General features: G+C 29.3%; 3 protein-coding genes across 3 annotated transcripts; 1 reads left to right on the top strand and 2 right to left on the bottom strand.

The window, feature by feature from the left end:
* Positions 1-2,525: 2,525 nt before the first annotated feature.
* LOC114422370 (stem 28 kDa glycoprotein-like) lies at positions 2,526-5,750 on the bottom strand. The gene is made up of 3 exons (XM_028388687.1): positions 5,311-5,750; positions 3,860-4,069; positions 2,526-2,928 (listed from the first exon to the last, which is right to left on the bottom strand). Exons 1-3 carry the CDS (start codon positions 5,733-5,735, stop codon positions 2,748-2,750), a joined length of 816 nt encoding a protein of 271 aa, XP_028244488.1. The 5' UTR covers positions 5,736-5,750; the 3' UTR covers positions 2,526-2,747.
* Positions 5,751-8,379: 2,629 nt separating this feature from the next.
* Positions 8,380-10,378, bottom strand: LOC114422369 (stem 31 kDa glycoprotein). The gene is made up of 3 exons (XM_028388686.1): positions 9,933-10,378; positions 8,937-9,146; positions 8,380-8,773 (listed from the first exon to the last, which is right to left on the bottom strand). The coding sequence occupies exons 1-3, from the start codon at positions 10,304-10,306 to the stop codon at positions 8,593-8,595; spliced, it is 765 nt and encodes a 254-aa protein (XP_028244487.1). The 5' UTR covers positions 10,307-10,378; the 3' UTR covers positions 8,380-8,592.
* Positions 10,379-18,260: 7,882 nt separating this feature from the next.
* On the top strand, positions 18,261-20,256 carry LOC114422367 (stem 31 kDa glycoprotein). The gene is made up of 3 exons (XM_028388683.1): positions 18,261-18,703; positions 19,490-19,699; positions 19,863-20,256. The coding sequence occupies exons 1-3, from the start codon at positions 18,330-18,332 to the stop codon at positions 20,041-20,043; spliced, it is 765 nt and encodes a 254-aa protein (XP_028244484.1). The 5' UTR covers positions 18,261-18,329; the 3' UTR covers positions 20,044-20,256.
* Positions 20,257-20,604: the final 348 nt, after the last annotated feature.

Here is a 20,604-nt window from a genome sequence, read left to right as displayed (position 1 = left end):
CGCAAATCCATTAAAAGAGCATCCTTATTCGTCATAAATCAATTCAAGAGTATTTCCGGTATGTTTTGACCTTAAACAATAATAATTATAAATTGAAGCATCCTAATATTAAATAAATATCAACTATAGAAAGCAACGGAAATTAAATAAGAAGAAATAAATTTTCAATGAAAAATGCTTCTACACGGTAACGACAGGTATGTTATTAGTAATAGCCAAATAAGCCATAACATAATATCATCGTGAAACAAATTGTGCATAACAATTTCAGCACCAATTATTCAGTTTATATTCAATAACAAGAAAAATAAACTAATAATATAATGCATGACAAATTGCTTGAACTGAAAAGGAATAAGGAACGTAACAAAATATTATAATAATATTGAATTCAGTAATAATATATTGCATTAATTGTTCAAACTATTATTACATTGAATTTCAAAATTCAATCAAGTCAAAGCGATTGCATTTGAGAAAAAAAAAATACGGACAACAATCAAATTTGAACAGCATCAAATATTCAATTTTTTTTTTGTTATTGACAATTTATAGTTGAAGAAGCGTACCGATCAATGGACAAGAATTACAACGCTAATAAAAAAAAATTGATCGACAATTTCCGAAATAGAAATTCAACCAGCCAAAATGGGAAATTGTTGAAGAAGCGCCCCGATTAATATTCATTATATCAATAATCAAATATGAATTTACTGACAACGATATAAATTGTCGAAAACCAAAACACAAAAAGTACTTGAACTTTAAATCATATAAATAAGACTCAGATACTAAATGTAACAACAAACTTATATATAAGTTTAAAATACCAATATAATATTTATTTGTTGAAAACATGATTAAGAAGGTGACAATTGTCTATATGCAGTGGAATATATAGAAATCCTATGCACAGCATGTAGTTCCCTAAATATCCTATGCACAGGAATATTGGAGAACCACTCAATGATGTTATGTGCTTCCTCACCAAGCCTCCAACTTTGGCATGACACCTCTGGAATGTAGTGCCCACCATGGCCAGTTTTTATTCTCAGAGGGTATATTTGGTAGGTTGCCCCATGGTCATGGTCATGGTTTGAGCCATAGCATTGCCATGCTACCAGAATGATAGCAACAAAGATAACTAACGAGGACCTTCATTCTCCTCACTGCTTCTACCTATCAGTCTATCACAACTAATTGTTGCATATTCTTGGTATAGTGTTTTCTTTAAATAAAGGAAAAATTATTCTTTTAATGTCTATAATTGAACAAATTTTACCTTTAGTCTCTACTTAAAAATCACCATCCCTTTTATTCAAACTTGTTTTTTAGTCCTTATCATTTTGTAACAACAAGGATAAGAAGAAATCCGAAAATACTTGTATAGAAATAAGAAGAAATGATTTTTAAATGTATGAAGTGAAATATAAAAATTTTATAATTATAAAAATAAAATAATAAATATTGCTCGACCGCTAGAGGATAAAATATCTGTGAACAGTAGGCTATACATACACCTTTATTCTTTTGAGTTTAATAAATGAACACGTGATATAATTTTGAGTTTAATAAAATGGCTTCAAGCCGGAATTTTATTTCCAAAATTATATCATATTCATCGATTATCTAAAGTTGACTACACAATACTCAGTCCACCGGCTCTCTTCCCTTCAGCTTTCATTTTAGTTGGTGGTGCCAATCACTCGGTCTTGAAAACAATGCACAATTTGTTTCTCTTCATTTCATCACATTATATTCGATCTTTTCCGTGGACAATGTTGATAACTACATTACAAAGTTCTATGGTGATGAATTGTAGTAAGAAAACATTTCATTTGTTTTGGGATATTTTTCTTAAAGAATGATGCTGATGCATTTCATTCTTCTTTTATTTCCAGTTGTGGGGTCTATACTTTTTAAAGTTTAATAAAAAAATTATGACAGTTACACATCACCACTACGTTTAGATTAATTATTTTATCATGATAACAAAAATAATTAATTTTAATAGATAAAGAATTAAAAGATATTTTATGAAAAAAGATGGAGGACCGAAAAAGATCAAACGTCAAACTTTTTTTCTTCCTTCCTCATTTCTGTCTACTGTTCCAAAACACATCATAAGGAGAAACATGCCCTCTGCCAAATCACACTCGTTGCCAGTTTTATAATGTTATCCATGCAATTATATGTGGGTGGTTCCACCGAATCCATGGATGGAGCTACTAGCTAGCTAGCACGTGTCTTCAGAAAATTCAAGACATCAATTTGTGTATAAGTCATTTATAGAATTCTATTCATTATTTTTAATAGTTTCTATATAAAAAAAATAACACTAAAAAAATAGGGACGTATATAACTGAGCATGACTAACGTGCATTTGGATAATTTTTTAAAAAATGATATAACTTTTTTAAGATTCTTTATCTTATGAGAATGTCAAGTTTTTTCTCATCCGATTGTCTTAAATATTCTGTGACATGATTTTTACTTCAAAAAGAAATTAAAGTAACACCCCTTAATTAAATTAACGGAATTATAGCACACATGATTTATTAAAACCACGAAAGATAAAACACCGTTGTGCTTGTACAGTCTCTTACCACGTGACCTTTTGTCTCACACAAAGTCACATACATAGCAATTAATTAACGAGTGCTCCTTGGTTTAAGTCGATCTCTCCATTATTACAACATGCATCTTATTTTATTCATAGGAACATGCTAGTAAGAGCCCTAGAGACCTCAACTAATGTAGTACATGGGATCAGGCAACTTAAAGGTCCTATCGCCTGTGTTGGTTCCTAATAGATCGCTCCATTGGTCTCCAATGTTTCCAATGATTTTGTATCCTTTTTCCTCCAGCTTCTTTCTCTCAGTAGATTTGTATGTAACTGCTGTCTTACCATGGTATTCAGATGTATTCCTACAACCAAAACCAATTATATTCTGTTTAGTGTATAATAATAGCTATATATAAAACAAAGTTTGAACTAAAGAGTTGTCACAAAATATCGAAACTTCTTACCACTAAACCAATTCTAGCGGCGAGTTATCAAAAACTAATTGTTAAAAGTTTAGAAAAAATAAATTATATATTAATAATATAAAATAATTTTAAGCTATCATTCCATCACAATACTTATATAAAGAAATTTATTGACTTTTATCTTAAAATATGCTAATGGCCGTCCGGTCATGTTTGATTAGTTGTGTACAAATGCTGTATACAGTTACCCATTAAACTCTTAAAATTTTATTAGTTGAACATGCAAATTATAGTGCACTTCAATATCAACGACATATATCACACGAAAAATCTTAACTCACATATTTGTTTTTTTTGTTTTTTCACGATTCATTGCTTTCGGCAAAGCCATCCGCGACAACTGGCCTTTTCTTTCAAAGAAAGAGGCATACCCTTTTGGCAATTTATTCCAAGTCCCTTTCCCACGGGCCTAGGTTAAGTTTGTCCTATTGTTTTGACAACTTTACCATTACTTTTTTATAGGGGCTGGAACATTATCACTACTTAACAAAGCTCATCCTATGTTTTTTATAACACTTTCCTGTTAATCTCTTTTATAATTTTAAATATACTTGCATATATAATTGTGAACAGATAACCAATAATTCGACTATCTTATTATAGATTTAAAATATATAGTGATTAGCTTTTATATCTTTAAATTAATAATTCATATCGCATCAACCAAAGTTAGTTTTATTCATAATTTATTCAATGTCATGCATTTGATGATACTATCGTATAAAAGAATTAAACAATTGAAACATGTTCTAACAACTCAACAAAACAATTGGAATTATAAAAAAAATATAGAGAAAAAGAAACTTACTTGGTAATTAACTTTTCCCATGTGTGATATCCAGCAAGCTTTAAGTTGGTAGCAGTTACAGCCTTTTGATCCAGTGGTCTTCCTGTTATGAATACAATCTTGATGCCAAGAGACAACAGTTTCTTGTACAATTTGAGACTCTCTGGCAGTGCCGGTGCCTCGCCAAGGTCAACCCATTTATTAAACGATGTTTCATTATATAACTCCACCCTATGATCGGGAAATTAATTATTGTTTTAAGTAAAAAAGTTTAACTATAAATATATAATGAGATATGAATTTAATAATTATTTTAAAATTCAATAAATTTACAAATATTATTAATTATAATTGGATAATAAAACTTTTTATAATGTTAATAACCATTTTTCTCATAAGATATACTGTATACGGAAGAATGTTTAGCTGGATGAAAAATAAAATAAAATTGAACCGTTTAATTAATAATTCGATCCCAAAAATCAATGTAATAATCAGATATTTAATTTAGATGATTTAACACAAACCACTACAAAAAAAATTGGGATACGTAGAAATAGTCAGGTTTAAGAAAATAAATCTGACTAATTAATCACAGAATCGGTCGAGCCTGCACTGCACATAAGAAAAAAAATTAAGGTCTGTTATTATTTCTTTTAGTTTTAGCTAACACTTTGTTTTATCCGATGCCTAGCTTTAAAGATTCAAATTCACTTGAGTTATTATTATTTAGTCTAAGTGGTCATCTAACGTTAAAAGAAAAAGGTATATGTTTTTTTTAAGTGATTATATATGCAATTAACTAACAACTTACTAAAAGTACGCAGTTGAAATTTTTTGACAAATAAGTAAAAATAAATTACAAAAATCTCCCTGTAGGTTTAATATGCTTCCTCTTCTTTTTTAAAACTCATACAAAATTCTTTTCACATTTAAAGAAATAACACATGTTTTTTTCTCTATTTTTAAAATATATTTAGATTTAATGTTATTATTGTTGGTATGAAATTGATTAGGTGATTTTGTGTGTTGGATCATAATAATTTGGTTGGAGTAATTTCATTTGATTTGGAAAACTTATAATTGTTCATTTTTCTTATGCTTTTGTTGGTATGAGATTGATTCTACGGTTTTGTTACTCGACATTCATTTGACTCATTTACTGGTGTGAGAACTTGATTGAATTTTGTTGCAAAATATTTTTTTAATAAAAATGTTTTATACTCAAAGGAGGAAAACCACGTTATTTTTGAAGAAAAATACTCAATAAATGTTGCATATGACTTCACTCAACTAGCTGAATAATATTTAAGAAAGTTTGTGTATGTTTTAAAAATTAAGAAAAGTGTGTAGGTGTGTCAAAAAAGGAAGAAAGACGTACAGGTATAATTTCTTTAAATCTAAGAAAGTTTATGTAATTTACTGTAAGTAAATAACTAACAATAACATAGACAAACAAAAGAAAGTCATACCCAAATCCATGGTCAGCATAGTAAGGGAGATTAGAGAGTGTAGTCTCATCTATGTCGAACACCCATGCGGTTTTGGCAGTGATATTGAGGGTTTTAGCATAGAAATAAGCTTGTTGGTTAACTATTTTGGAGTCTGATCTATATTGTTCGCCAAGCATGTAGTTCCCAATATATCCCTCGCAATCTTGAGGAACGGTTTTCCAGTCAATGACGTTGTGTGCTTCCACACCAAGCCTCCAACTTTGGCATGATACCTCCGGAATGTAGTGGCCACCATGGCCAGTTTTCATTCTCAGAGGGAAAATTTGGTAGGTGTGGCCATGGTCATGGTCATGGTCTGAGCCATGGCAATGCCATGCTGCTAGAACTATAGCAACAAAGAAAACAAGGACTTTCATTTTCTTCACTACTACTAACTTTTGCATCTTCCTGGCGTAGGGTTTTCTTCTTTATATAGACATTATAATATCTGTGAACTGTAATATATATATAACTTTTTAATTAAATTTGTAGATAATAACAATGAATAAAACATATATGAAAAACAATTAGTTATTTAATTTATCCCCATTAACTTAATGTTTGTCTTTATTAGTGAATTAAGGATTCGTAAACTTACGTTAATGGTAATTTTTTTTGCTTGATTACATTGGTGAACTCAGAGTGTCTTTCAACCGGGTAAGACTCATTTAAGGATTTCATCTTTTTAAACGTATATTTTGTTTCATTTACACAAACATGAGTATTATAGGGATCTCCAAAAAATAACGTATTTAAAAGATAAGATTATATCTGGTAATCATATCAAATTAACAATGTTTGTTGACATTGTTTTTAGATTTTAATTCTTTCTTTTTTTATACTCCGGAAATAAAGCATCCAATTCGGAAGGTTATGCCCTCTACATTGGAGTGTTTATAGACCAGCTTGATTCAATTTTGATCAAATTTAAAATCAATTTAATCAAATTTGATAATTCAATCCATTCATAAATAATTTAGTTCTTATTTATTTAAATTTAATTTTTTTTCTTCTTAAAACTATTATTTTATTTTAAGTATTAAGAAAACAGTGTGAAAAAATGAAACAAAATAAAATAATTTTAGTCTTATGATTTATTTTAACGAATGAGATACAAAAGTCGTAATTGTTATCTACGATTTTAATAATTTTTTAAAAAAACTTTTTAAAATCAGCACACGTGATGTATAATTTATAATTTTTTATTAATATATATCGAATTGGTAACTTTCATTCTAATTTTTATTGATATCAGTATGTTTATATAAACATCTTTATAAACACTTCTAAAGTTCAAAAACAAGAAATGAAATAAATTTCTTTATTGATTAAAATTAATTTTTCATAAGTTAAAAGTTATCTTTAAAAAAATTATGTGATACAGCTTCTATAATTAGTGCAAAAATTAACTTACAAAAAGTTATTTTTTATTTATCTTCTAGAAGTATTTCGGGAGAAATTAATCCAAACATACCTATATCATTAAAGTATTGATTTTCAAATTTCAATTTACTTTTTATTAAATACTGCTATAATATAAAAATCGTAACTCATTCACAATCATTTATCATGCCAACAAAAATATTTGCAGTCGCTTTTACTGTTGGGTCCACTCTAGTCCTAACTTTTAAATATATAGAGACTAGATAAATGCTCGTGGTCCTTGCTGGTATTTTATATTTAAAAAATCGACGGCATATCTCTACAGTTTATATTTTAAAAGCAAAATATAGTTGGAGTTTGATATAAAAAAATTAAAACTAAAAAAACAACAAAATGACTTTTTATGTTATTTCATGACAAAAACAATTAAAGAGGAAAAAGATAATGCCTTAATAGTAAAACATGAGATATAATATAAATTATAATATTTTTATCTTCGTATTGAAAGAAAAAAAAAACTAATTTTCTTCCCTTTTCGTTCTAAATTAAACGAGATATAAAGTTAATATATGGAACCATACATGATACGTGCATACTTTTATTCCTTCCTTTCTCCAGATACTCCAAAGTCCAAATGTATACACGTAGTAAACATGAAGTTGTTTTTCATCTCTCTATTCTTTGAAATAAGCAGCTCGCACACACTTCTTTTCCAAAAAAAAAATCAATATATCTAACATTACACTAAGATTTATTGGATTTATTGTTAAAATATCAATATTAAACCCAAAACTTTCACGGATGACTACTAGTCCAAACAAATGAAAGAATCGATTATATTTTTCATATGATCTCATCTCCTCTTATGAATAGACTAATTATCTTTTCAGTGAAACAGACAAAGCATTAGAAATGAATTTTTTCCACCCAAAAGCATGATTCCCCCGCCCCCTCTCCCTAAGGCACAACTCGTGTATTTGTGCAGCCATAATTGAGACATCCATCCATCACTCGAATAACTGTGTTTGTAACTATTTGTGGAATTGCATGTATTTCTAGCTAAACCAAAATAATGCAAAGAGTTTATAATTAGTTCGCTTTTGAAATAAGTATAATGAATTTATATAAATTGATAGTTTGTGTGTGAAGTAAATTTTTAGAATTCATTGTATGTGCATTAAAAAAATTAGTCATAAAATTAAACTAATTAATTGAGGGTTAGATTAAAGTGGAATAGAAGAAAATTAGTTGGGTTGAGCTCCACTATCTTTTAATTTTCTTCGGCCAGCCCAAAACTGAACAACCCAATTTGCTTCAAGACGTGCTCAAATCACTATTTCCACACCCCTATATTTCTATTGCACTCCCTTTTAACTGTTTTTTATTACAAAAATGCCCTGGAAAATGCACTCCCTTTTTGTGTTTGTTTTTTTGTGAAACGATGTTGTCAGGTAATTTATTTGTCAGTCTACTATGGTGGCCCATTATATTAATAGCAACTGTCGGTCCAATAGACGACGTCGATTTTCTGCATTTGTTTAACCACGTGGATTTTATGACATTTTATATTAGTTAATTTGTAAAACCTACCCAATTAAAGACCTCATATGTTCTAAAGACTAATACTTAATGATAACAATTTTCTTTTAGTGAAGAAAGGGATAATTAGTAAATATGGAACAAGGGCAGAAGATTTATTAAAGCCGCGTAAGAGACAACAAGTAGGTACGTGGAGTGTCTTAGGTGACTTACCCACATAACATAAAGTGACATTAACAAACATAGCTAATGCTCCTATTTGAATAGTGCATATCAGCATACCTTATTACATATAGATAGGAGCAAACTCTAGCTAGATTGTTGAGAGAGGTGAAGGTACTACTCAATGTAGTACATGGGATTAGGAAGCTTAAAGGTCCTGCTTTCGCCTCTGTGGTCTCCAAGCAGATCGCTCCATTGGTCTCCAATGATTCCAACAATTCTGTATCCCTGCCTCAACAGATTCTCTCTCATTGCTGATTTGTATGAAAGTGCATTTGGAGTGATAAGATGTGGATCCCTACACCAACCAAAAATAGATCCAATTAGTATTTCAAACTCATCACATTATTTGAAATGGTTGAATTCAGTATTATTGATATCAATGACTTGTTAACCAACAGCACTTGTTATATATAAAAGATAAATAAGTTATATCTATAGAGAGAAAAAAGGAAACATACTTGAGAATTAACTGCTCCCATGTGTGGAAGCCAGCCTTCTTTAGGTTTGCTTCTGTTACGGCCATTTTGTCAAGATATCTTCCTGACAAGAATACAATCTTGAAGCCAAGAGACAACAGCTTGTTGTAATTTTTAAGAGTCTCTGGCAATGCCGGTGCGTCGCCCTTGTTAACCCATTCATCATATAAGGTTTCATTAAATTCCTCCACCCTATCAATAAATTATTCGTATATTGAGTCAATGAACACCATCCTCAAAGCACTTTACACTTATATATGAATAAATAGTCCATGCCCGTACATTGTAATAAGAAAGTTTACAATACTTTTATCCAATCAAAACCTGTCACATATGATGAATTTTCTATTTCTCTAATAATTATATTAAAATCACTATTATATTTTCTAACATTTAATTAATAAATAATAATATATATTTTTTTCATACTTATCATGACAATAAGGCTTTCCCTAACAAAATCATGACAATATGGCTGGTCTGGAAGACTGGAACATAATACCATTTTATCCAATTGTTAATCATAATTATATCTTTACTTTTTCTTTCATCTTATTTCTATTCTTTTATATATTTTCTCTGTCTTTAATTTCTCTTCCCTACGTACATCTATATGCTCCTGGAAATTGAGATGGATGGTTAACATCTATATATCTTGTTAGATTTCAAATATAATTGCGCATTATTCTTCATGGTGTTAACATTGCTTCATGTTGTCAGAAGGGTTGGATAATCTGAAATGTTAACAAAGGAACACACGCATATATAGATCCACAACGAATTGTTAGATTTCAAATAATAATATATGCATGACAGATTAATTAACCTTAATTGCCACACATGTTGTTGACAGGGCCAAACCGAAACTCGATCAATACAAAAAATAGTTGAAAATAAGTGACAAATAAGGAAACAAACTAGTAATTAGCATGCAAAAATGGAAAACTGAGGAAAATAAAGATTTAAGAGCATACGTACCCATATCCATGTTTTTCATAGTATGGGATATTAGAGAGTACGGTGTTATCTATGCCGAATATAAATATGTCGTTGTGATGGACTTCGCGTTCACTAGCATAAAAGAAAGCTTGTTGGTTAACTGTTTTAGAGTCTGATCTAAATTGTTCGCCATTAATGTAGTCCTTTGTTGGTTCAACGCACTCTTCAGGAATGGTTTTAAAGGCTCGGATGTTGTGTGCTTCCACAGCAAGCCTAAAACTTGCGCATTTTACCTCCGAAGAACGCTCACCATAGCCAGTTTTCATTCGGAGAGGGAACCTTTGGTAGCCTGCGCCATGGCATGGCCATGCTACCAAAACTACTGCAGCAACAAAGAAAACAAACAACTTCATATTCTCCTCACGATAAACTAGCTTATAGCTCACAACAAACTCTTGCACCTTAATTCCTTGTGGAGGGTTAGCTTCTTTAAATAGGCAACGCCTCTTCCTAGATCTACACGTATCACTTTTATCTCAAAATTAAATCAAAAGTGTTATCCTGTGTAAGAAATCACAAGTTTCTCTTACTTTACTAGATTAAAAATCAAACACAAATTCTTTTATTAAATAAACTATTCCTGATATTCATAGTCTTACTCCTCAATTATTTGGCTTGAGGACAAAACCTTAGTGAGCTGTAAGCTGATTTTAACGGTCCAATAATTTATTGTAGTATTCCTAAATGTTATTTTTTTTTTTGTCTCTTTTTTCTCTTCAACAGAAATCATTATTTTTAGTATAAACAACAGAAATTAGATTAAACATAATTTTATTTTTTAAAATATATTAAGTAGGCTAATTTTTAGAATTTAACAATAAAAACGCATTAATGTATAAATAAATGTTCTTAATTTAGCATAATTTTTAAAATAATAATTGCAATTTATTTCGGGGTCCACTCTCGTGACCTAAAATATGGATAGATAGAGACTAATTAATGCACGTGATACATGCGTTCAACTACAACATCTTGAAGGTTCTAGGGTTTTTTTTTTATTTGTACCTAAATATCCCTTTATAGTTTATACGAAAAGAATATGAAGAAATAAATAATAGAGGTGATTGAGATCCAACTCGTTAGTGTCAGCCTAATAAAAATAGAGTTCGGGGTATATAGATGTATAAAAATTTATGTTCAATCCCAATTGTTTACTATTGTAAAAGAAAATAAAAAATAAAGAGAGAAAAGCTTAAATATAATATGTGATATAATAAATAAATAATAAAATTAATCTTTGAAAAAACAAGGCGTTGTTAACAGGAGTCATCAGTTCCATGGTTGGAATTGGATCAATGCGAATCAAACTAAAATTAATATTTTTTTAGTATAATCCACAGATATTCTCTATTAATATTAAAAATAACTCACTTTACTTGAGTAAGACTATTGTAGATAGTAAATTTTTTTTTTAAATATATTTAACATAACTTTTTGATAGAACTTATTTCAAATTATATTTTAAAAGTGCTAACTTAGTGTTAGTTCGGTTTAAAATTGGGAGGTGAAAATTTTATTTTATGCTAATTTTATTATAAAACTTAGTAGCATCTTTCAGAAAAGGTAGCAATTTAGAAATAAAAGATATTTGATATATAGATATCTTATATATTATGGATTTTAACATAACCGACTATTTAGAATGCGTTGACACCTCTAAATATCAATCTTCTATTCAGTACGTCTACAATTTTCTTTATCAGCAACGATATAAAATTAAATTCTTTTTTCCGATCCCCTAGTATTGAAATATAGAATATAGATATAAATATAAAGAATAAATCTTGTGACATAAATCTAACACATCAATTTTGCATACAATTACTTAAAAGATATGATCATGCTTATCAAACTCTAGAGTTAACTCGTTAATTCTTACGAGTTCACGAGTCCACTTGTCCTCTCCGAGTTGACTCTTGAGTAAACTTTTTTTTAGTAGATTCTAGTAAACTCTATAAATTCTGAGTAAACTCGATAGACTCTCAAGTTTATCACCGAGTCAACGAGTTAGCAAGTTAAAAATATTAAACGAAAATGTAAGTCATTTTTTTATTGTTTTATGTGTGTTCAGCATTCAACATATCTTCATTGAGCATGTTATTCTCAAATACAAAATTCTCACATTTAATAATATCAAATCTCTTGTTCTCTAATAATATCAAACTCTCGATGAGAATGATCTACCACTACTATAACCTCTACAAGTAATGTATTATTACTAGACTTGGTTTAAATATTCGGAACTTTATGATTTACTGTTTTGCTTTATTATATATTTGAAATGTTTAATTAGTATGTTTTTTACAAATATTTTGTTATTATTTTTATATGAAGTAGACTCTTACGAGTCTACGAGTTGAATCTACGAGTCGAGTCTATAAAACTCTTACGAGTCTGCGTAAACTTTCTAATTTGATAACCTTGAATATGATAACTCATAAAAAATAAATTTATATATATGACCGTGGTTAGGAACTTTAGGGCATTAAGCAAATTTTTAAAGAAATATAATATTATATAAATTATTTTTAATCTGTTTTTTTTACTTTTTTATAAAATTTATCAAGAGTACTGTATATTGAGATTGAATTAATTTTTTAACTTTTATTTTTTATTTTGAGTTTTAAAAACCAAATCCCTACTTTCTATTTGATTTTTTTCCTATTACTACAAATTATAACAATAAAATAAAGAAGCACTACATAATATAAACAAAATACTTTTTAAAAAAAATATACTATCAATTAAGGTATTAAAAATATGAAAAAGAGATAGAGAAACAATGAGAATGCTAAATAAATGTTATTTTTAATTAAAGTAACTAATAAGTCGTGGATTAATATCTCTAACATTAATAACCATGCTCCTAATTAACTGCTATTATGTTGATTTTCTATTTAACGAGTTTTTATGTTGATTTTATAATTTTAATGATTAATGTATTAAAAGTTATGTTATCACGAATAATTGATAATGATAAGGATAAGATAAAGGCCCCCTACCTGACAGATATTGATGTAAAGTTGTTGAAACGTGCTTCTTATCAGTTTGTGAATTTGTGGTCCAAAAATTAACTATACGATCTGCAACTATTATCCTATGCTCCGTCTTTTTTTAGCGTTTTGTCACCACTTGGCACTACAGGTTAGGAGCGGTGCGGGTTGATCCATTTTTTTTATAAAAAAAATTCATCTAAATCAAATTTAAAAGTATGTGGGATTCGGTTTAATTTTATTTTTATTTAAAATAAATTTTAAATTGAATCAAAATAATATTTTTCATCAGAAAATCAAAATAATATTTTTCATCAGAAAATCAAAATAATATTTTAAATTTTAAATTGAATCAAAATAAATCAACATATTTGAGTCTCTTTGGGTTGATAAGTTTATCTAAAAAGACATCTAAAATAAATGAAATAATTTTTTTCATCAGTTCAAATTAACTTGTAGAAATTAACTATCTTACCTTTTTAAAAAAAATTACTAAAAAAATCTTATACAAATTAGCTTATGCATAACATTAGAAAAAATCATTTGAGATTTTTTCTTAAAAATTCTTATGCATAAATTTATCCAAACAAATCATTAATCATATACGATAATTTATAATTAAATCATAATATAAAAAATTACACACTAAATATATAAACTATTTATTCATATATATATATATGTATATATATATATATATGTATAGACACACGCACGCGCACACATGTTTTCAGCATCTTGTTCATTGTTCTTAATGTAATTACAAGTTGCTGTCTCTTGGCTTCAAGATTGTGTGGTCCGGAAGATTACTTGACAAAAATGCCGTAACAGAAGCTAACTTAAAAAGGGATGGCTACCACACACACATGGGAAAAGTTAATTCTCTAGTATGTTTCCTTTTTTCTCTCTATACATATAATTTCTTTATCGTTCATATATAACAACTATAACTAACTATTAAACATAAAATTAATTTAGTTAGTTATTAGAAGTTATTTGAGTAAGTTGGTTGGTTACTCAAGTTATAGTTATTAGAAGTTATTTAAGTAAGTTAATGTTGGTTACTCAAGTTAGTTATTTTCTATCTTTATATAAATACATCAACTTTGTAATACTTTGATCAATGAATGAATGAATTGAATGAATCCTATAACTACTTTTCATCTATCTTTCATTTCTTTCATTCCTAATATGGTATCAGAAGTTTTTGCTTCCGTGTCTCTTACTTCCTATTAAAGCTATTTATGGTTCTACCCGGTGGTGTAGATAGTGCTGTTAGCCCTTGCTTTGTGGCGTCGAGCCCTGACTCGAGGGGGCGTGTTGCGAGTCCCACATCGGGTGGTTCACATTGATGATTAAGTTCTTATATGACTGGGTAGGTTATCCCCTTTATGAATCATTTTTTAAGGGAACCTTTCGGATACTTGGTTGGTTCTTTTTTTTTCTCTCTCATGGCCATAGATGTCATTGATGATTAAGTTCTTATATAACTGGGTAGACCATCCCCTTATGAATCATTTTTTTAAGGGGACCTTTCGGATGCCTCTTGGTTCTTTTTTTTTCTCTCATGGTCATGGATGTCATTGATGATTAAGTTTTTATATAACTGGGTAGGCCACCCCCTTATGAATCATTTTTTAAGGGAACCTTTCGAATGCCTGGTTGGTTCTTTTTTTTTTTTTCTCTAATGGCCATGACTGCCAATGATGATTCTAACCCCTTCATTCTTCATTCTTCTGAAAATCTTGACATTGTCTTAGTTTCTCATCCTTTCATCGTGTTTTCGGCAAAGGCTTAGTTGCTGATGTGGTGTTGTGGATGAATTGGCGTGGAACGGTTGCGGTGCTCGTTTATGCCACCGCATTGTGATACTTCTTCGAGCGTGTTGGTTACAATTTATTATCCTTTGTCCCCAAAGTTTTTTGCCAACAAGCTTTGATGCTTGCTTTGGACTCTTGGAAGTCGTCGAAGTTGGTCGAAGATTTCTCGAAGTTTTTATTTTGATCAATGTATTTTCAACATGTTTCGCTTTATTTCCCGTTTTCAATTTTTTTTCTTTTTTCTTTTATCTTTCTTCTTTAATGTTGATGTATTGTATTCTCCAAGTTAGAAGTGTTTTCAACACATTCCAACTTGTGGGGGGTATTAAACATAAAATTAATTTAATTAGTTATTAGAAGTTATTTGAGTAAGTTAGTTGGTTACTCAAATTATAGTTACTAGAAGTTATTTGAGTAAGTTAGTGTTGGTTACTCAAATTAGTTATTTTCTATCTTTATATAAATACATCAACTTTGTAATACTTTGATCAATGAATGAATGAATGAATCTTAAAACTATTCATCTATCTTCCATTTTTTTCATTCTTAATACTAACGAACAAAAATTATGAAGTTTACTTGTGAAGGGAGTGAGAAACTAGTTGTTGATAGGGCCAAAATTCTGCTTAATTACTTCCGGAGGAGCTACGTTGCTGGTCCAATATCCACTGAGAAATGGGTACAAAGATTTACTCTCATCAAACAGATGGAAAAAGTTTATAATGAATATTTTTATAGTTTACGTTTAAAAACTGCTTCAAAATTATAATTTTGTCAATTATTTGAAGTTAAGTTGTAAAATATATCTTCCTCAATTTTCTAACACAGTTGTTAATGTAATAGTCTAGTGCCGGCTTCGACCATATCATAAACAAAATTAATTTAAGTGCACGGAAATTAACTTGTAATTATTCCTAGCTAGCCCTGTTGGGGTAAGAAAATTTAGTCGAGCAGCAAGGTGTTTGATGATGTTCTCCAGATCCAAAAATTTCATATATATAATTGAAAATTAATTTTGTTGCTTATTATAAGAAAGTGTACAGTTAATTAGGAGCATGGTTATTAATGTTAGAGATATTAATCCACGACCTATTAGTTACTTTAATTAAAAATAACATTTATTTAGCATTCTCATTGTTTCTCTATCTCTTTTTCATATTTTTAATACCTTAATTGATAGTATATTTTTTTTAAAAAGTATTTTGTTTATATTATGTAGTGCTTCTTTATTTTATTGTTATAATTTGTAGTAATAGGAAAAAAATCAAATAGAAAGTAGGGATTTGGTTTTTAAAACTCAAAATAAAAAATAAAAGTTAAAAAATTAATTCAATCTCAATATACAGTACTCTTGATAAATTTTATAAAAAAGTAAAAAAAACAGATTAAAAATAATTTATATAATATTATATTTCTTTAAAAATTTGCTTAATGCCCTAAAGTTCCTAACCACGGTCATATATATAAATTTATTTTTTATGAATTATCATATTCAAGGTTATCAAATTAGAAAGTTTACGCAGACTCGTAAGAGTTTTATAGACTCGACTCGTAGATTCAACTCGTAGACTCGTAAGAGTCTACTTCATATAAAAATAATAACAAAATATTTATAAAAAACATACTAATTAAACATTTCAAATATATAATAAAGCAAAACAGTAAATCATAAAGTTCCGAATATTTAAACCAAGTCTAGTAATAATACATTACTTGTAGAGGTTATAGTAGTGGTAGATCATTCTCATCGAGAGTTTGATATTATTAGAGAACAAGAGATTTGATATTATTAAATGTGAGAATTTTGTATTTGAGAATAACATGCTCAATGAAGATATGTTGAATGCTGAACACACATAAAACAATAAAAAAATGACTTACATTTTCGTTTAATATTTTTAACTTGCTAACTCGTTGACTCGGTGATAAACTTGAGAGTCTATCGAGTTTACTCAGAATTTATAGAGTTTACTAGAATCTACTAAAAAAAAGTTTACTCAAGAGTCAACTCGGAGAGGACAAGTGGACTCGTGAACTCGTAAGAATTAACGAGTTAACTCTAGAGTTTGATAAGCATGATCATATCTTTTAAGTAATTGTATGCAAAATTGATGTGTTAGATTTATGTCACAAGATTTATTCTTTATATTTATATCTATATTCTATATTTCAATACTAGGGGATCGGAAAAAAGAATTTAATTTTATATCGTTGCTGATAAAGAAAATTGTAGACGTACTGAATAGAAGATTGATATTTAGAGGTGTCAACGCATTCTAAATAGTCGGTTATGTTAAAATCCATAATATATAAGATATCTATATATCAAATATCTTTTATTTCTAAATTGCTACCTTTTCTGAAAGATGCTACTAAGTTTTATAATAAAATTAGCATAAAATAAAATTTTCACCTCCCAATTTTAAACCGAACTAACACTAAGTTAGCACTTTTAAAATATAATTTGAAATAAGTTCTATCAAAAAGTTATGTTAAATATATTTAAAAAAAAAATTTACTATCTACAATAGTCTTACTCAAGTAAAGTGAGTTATTTTTAATATTAATAGAGAATATCTGTGGATTATACTAAAAAAATATTAATTTTAGTTTGATTCGCATTGATCCAATTCCAACCATGGAACTGATGACTCCTGTTAACAACGCCTTGTTTTTTCAAAGATTAATTTTATTATTTATTTATTATATCACATATTATATTTAAGCTTTTCTCTCTTTATTTTTTATTTTCTTTTACAATAGTAAACAATTGGGATTGAACATAAATTTTTATACATCTATATACCCCGAACTCTATTTTTATTAGGCTGACACTAACGAGTTGGATCTCAATCACCTCTATTATTTATTTCTTCATATTCTTTTCGTATAAACTATAAAGGGATATTTAGGTACAAATAAAAAAAAAACCCTAGAACCTTCAAGATGTTGTAGTTGAACGCATGTATCACGTGCATTAATTAGTCTCTATCTATCCATATTTTAGGTCACGAGAGTGGACCCCGAAATAAATTGCAATTATTATTTTAAAAATTATGCTAAATTAAGAACATTTATTTATACATTAATGCGTTTTTATTGTTAAATTCTAAAAATTAGCCTACTTAATATATTTTAAAAAATAAAATTATGTTTAATCTAATTTCTGTTGTTTATACTAAAAATAATGATTTCTGTTGAAGAGAAAAAAGAGACAAAAAAAAAATAACATTTAGGAATACTACAATAAATTATTGGACCGTTAAAATCAGCTTACAGCTCACTAAGGTTTTGTCCTCAAGCCAAATAATTGAGGAGTAAGACTATGAATATCAGGAATAGTTTATTTAATAAAAGAATTTGTGTTTGATTTTTAATCTAGTAAAGTAAGAGAAACTTGTGATTTCTTACACAGGATAACACTTTTGATTTAATTTTGAGATAAAAGTGATACGTGTAGATCTAGGAAGAGGCGTTGCCTATTTAAAGAAGCTAACCCTCCACAAGGAATTAAGGTGCAAGAGTTTGTTGTGAGCTATAAGCTAGTTTATCGTGAGGAGAATATGAAGTTGTTTGTTTTCTTTGTTGCTGCAGTAGTTTTGGTAGCATGGCCATGCCATGGCGCAGGCTACCAAAGGTTCCCTCTCCGAATGAAAACTGGCTATGGTGAGCGTTCTTCGGAGGTAAAATGCGCAAGTTTTAGGCTTGCTGTGGAAGCACACAACATCCGAGCCTTTAAAACCATTCCTGAAGAGTGCGTTGAACCAACAAAGGACTACATTAATGGCGAACAATTTAGATCAGACTCTAAAACAGTTAACCAACAAGCTTTCTTTTATGCTAGTGAACGCGAAGTCCATCACAACGACATATTTATATTCGGCATAGATAACACCGTACTCTCTAATATCCCATACTATGAAAAACATGGATATGGGTACGTATGCTCTTAAATCTTTATTTTCCTCAGTTTTCCATTTTTGCATGCTAATTACTAGTTTGTTTCCTTATTTGTCACTTATTTTCAACTATTTTTTGTATTGATCGAGTTTCGGTTTGGCCCTGTCAACAACATGTGTGGCAATTAAGGTTAATTAATCTGTCATGCATATATTATTATTTGAAATCTAACAATTCGTTGTGGATCTATATATGCGTGTGTTCCTTTGTTAACATTTCAGATTATCCAACCCTTCTGACAACATGAAGCAATGTTAACACCATGAAGAATAATGCGCAATTATATTTGAAATCTAACAAGATATATAGATGTTAACCATCCATCTCAATTTCCAGGAGCATATAGATGTACGTAGGGAAGAGAAATTAAAGACAGAGAAAATATATAAAAGAATAGAAATAAGATGAAAGAAAAAGTAAAGATATAATTATGATTAACAATTGGATAAAATGGTATTATGTTCCAGTCTTCCAGACCAGCCATATTGTCATGATTTTGTTAGGGAAAGCCTTATTGTCATGATAAGTATGAAAAAAATATATATTATTATTTATTAATTAAATGTTAGAAAATATAATAGTGATTTTAATATAATTATTAGAGAAATAGAAAATTCATCATATGTGACAGGTTTTGATTGGATAAAAGTATTGTAAACTTTCTTATTACAATGTACGGGCATGGACTATTTATTCATATATAAGTGTAAAGTGCTTTGAGGATGGTGTTCATTGACTCAATATACGAATAATTTATTGATAGGGTGGAGGAATTTAATGAAACCTTATATGATGAATGGGTTAACAAGGGCGACGCACCGGCATTGCCAGAGACTCTTAAAAATTACAACAAGCTGTTGTCTCTTGGCTTCAAGATTGTATTCTTGTCAGGAAGATATCTTGACAAAATGGCCGTAACAGAAGCAAACCTAAAGAAGGCTGGCTTCCACACATGGGAGCAGTTAATTCTCAAGTATGTTTCCTTTTTTCTCTCTATAGATATAACTTATTTATCTTTTATATATAACAAGTGCTGTTGGTTAACAAGTCATTGATATCAATAATACTGAATTCAACCATTTCAAATAATGTGATGAGTTTGAAATACTAATTGGATCTATTTTTGGTTGGTGTAGGGATCCACATCTTATCACTCCAAATGCACTTTCATACAAATCAGCAATGAGAGAGAATCTGTTGAGGCAGGGATACAGAATTGTTGGAATCATTGGAGACCAATGGAGCGATCTGCTTGGAGACCACAGAGGCGAAAGCAGGACCTTTAAGCTTCCTAATCCCATGTACTACATTGAGTAGTACCTTCACCTCTCTCAACAATCTAGCTAGAGTTTGCTCCTATCTATATGTAATAAGGTATGCTGATATGCACTATTCAAATAGGAGCATTAGCTATGTTTGTTAATGTCACTTTATGTTATGTGGGTAAGTCACCTAAGACACTCCACGTACCTACTTGTTGTCTCTTACGCGGCTTTAATAAATCTTCTGCCCTTGTTCCATATTTACTAATTATCCCTTTCTTCACTAAAAGAAAATTGTTATCATTAAGTATTAGTCTTTAGAACATATGAGGTCTTTAATTGGGTAGGTTTTACAAATTAACTAATATAAAATGTCATAAAATCCACGTGGTTAAACAAATGCAGAAAATCGACGTCGTCTATTGGACCGACAGTTGCTATTAATATAATGGGCCACCATAGTAGACTGACAAATAAATTACCTGACAACATCGTTTCACAAAAAAACAAACACAAAAAGGGAGTGCATTTTCCAGGGCATTTTTGTAATAAAAAACAGTTAAAAGGGAGTGCAATAGAAATATAGGGGTGTGGAAATAGTGATTTGAGCACGTCT

This window comes from Glycine soja, chromosome 8 (assembly GCF_004193775.1).
Source record: "Glycine soja cultivar W05 chromosome 8, ASM419377v2, whole genome shotgun sequence".
NCBI classification, from domain to species: Eukaryota; Viridiplantae; Streptophyta; class Magnoliopsida; order Fabales; family Fabaceae; genus Glycine; species Glycine soja.
Note: the sequence above shows the minus strand (reverse complement) of the source record. Positions and strands in the feature narration are given on the sequence as shown.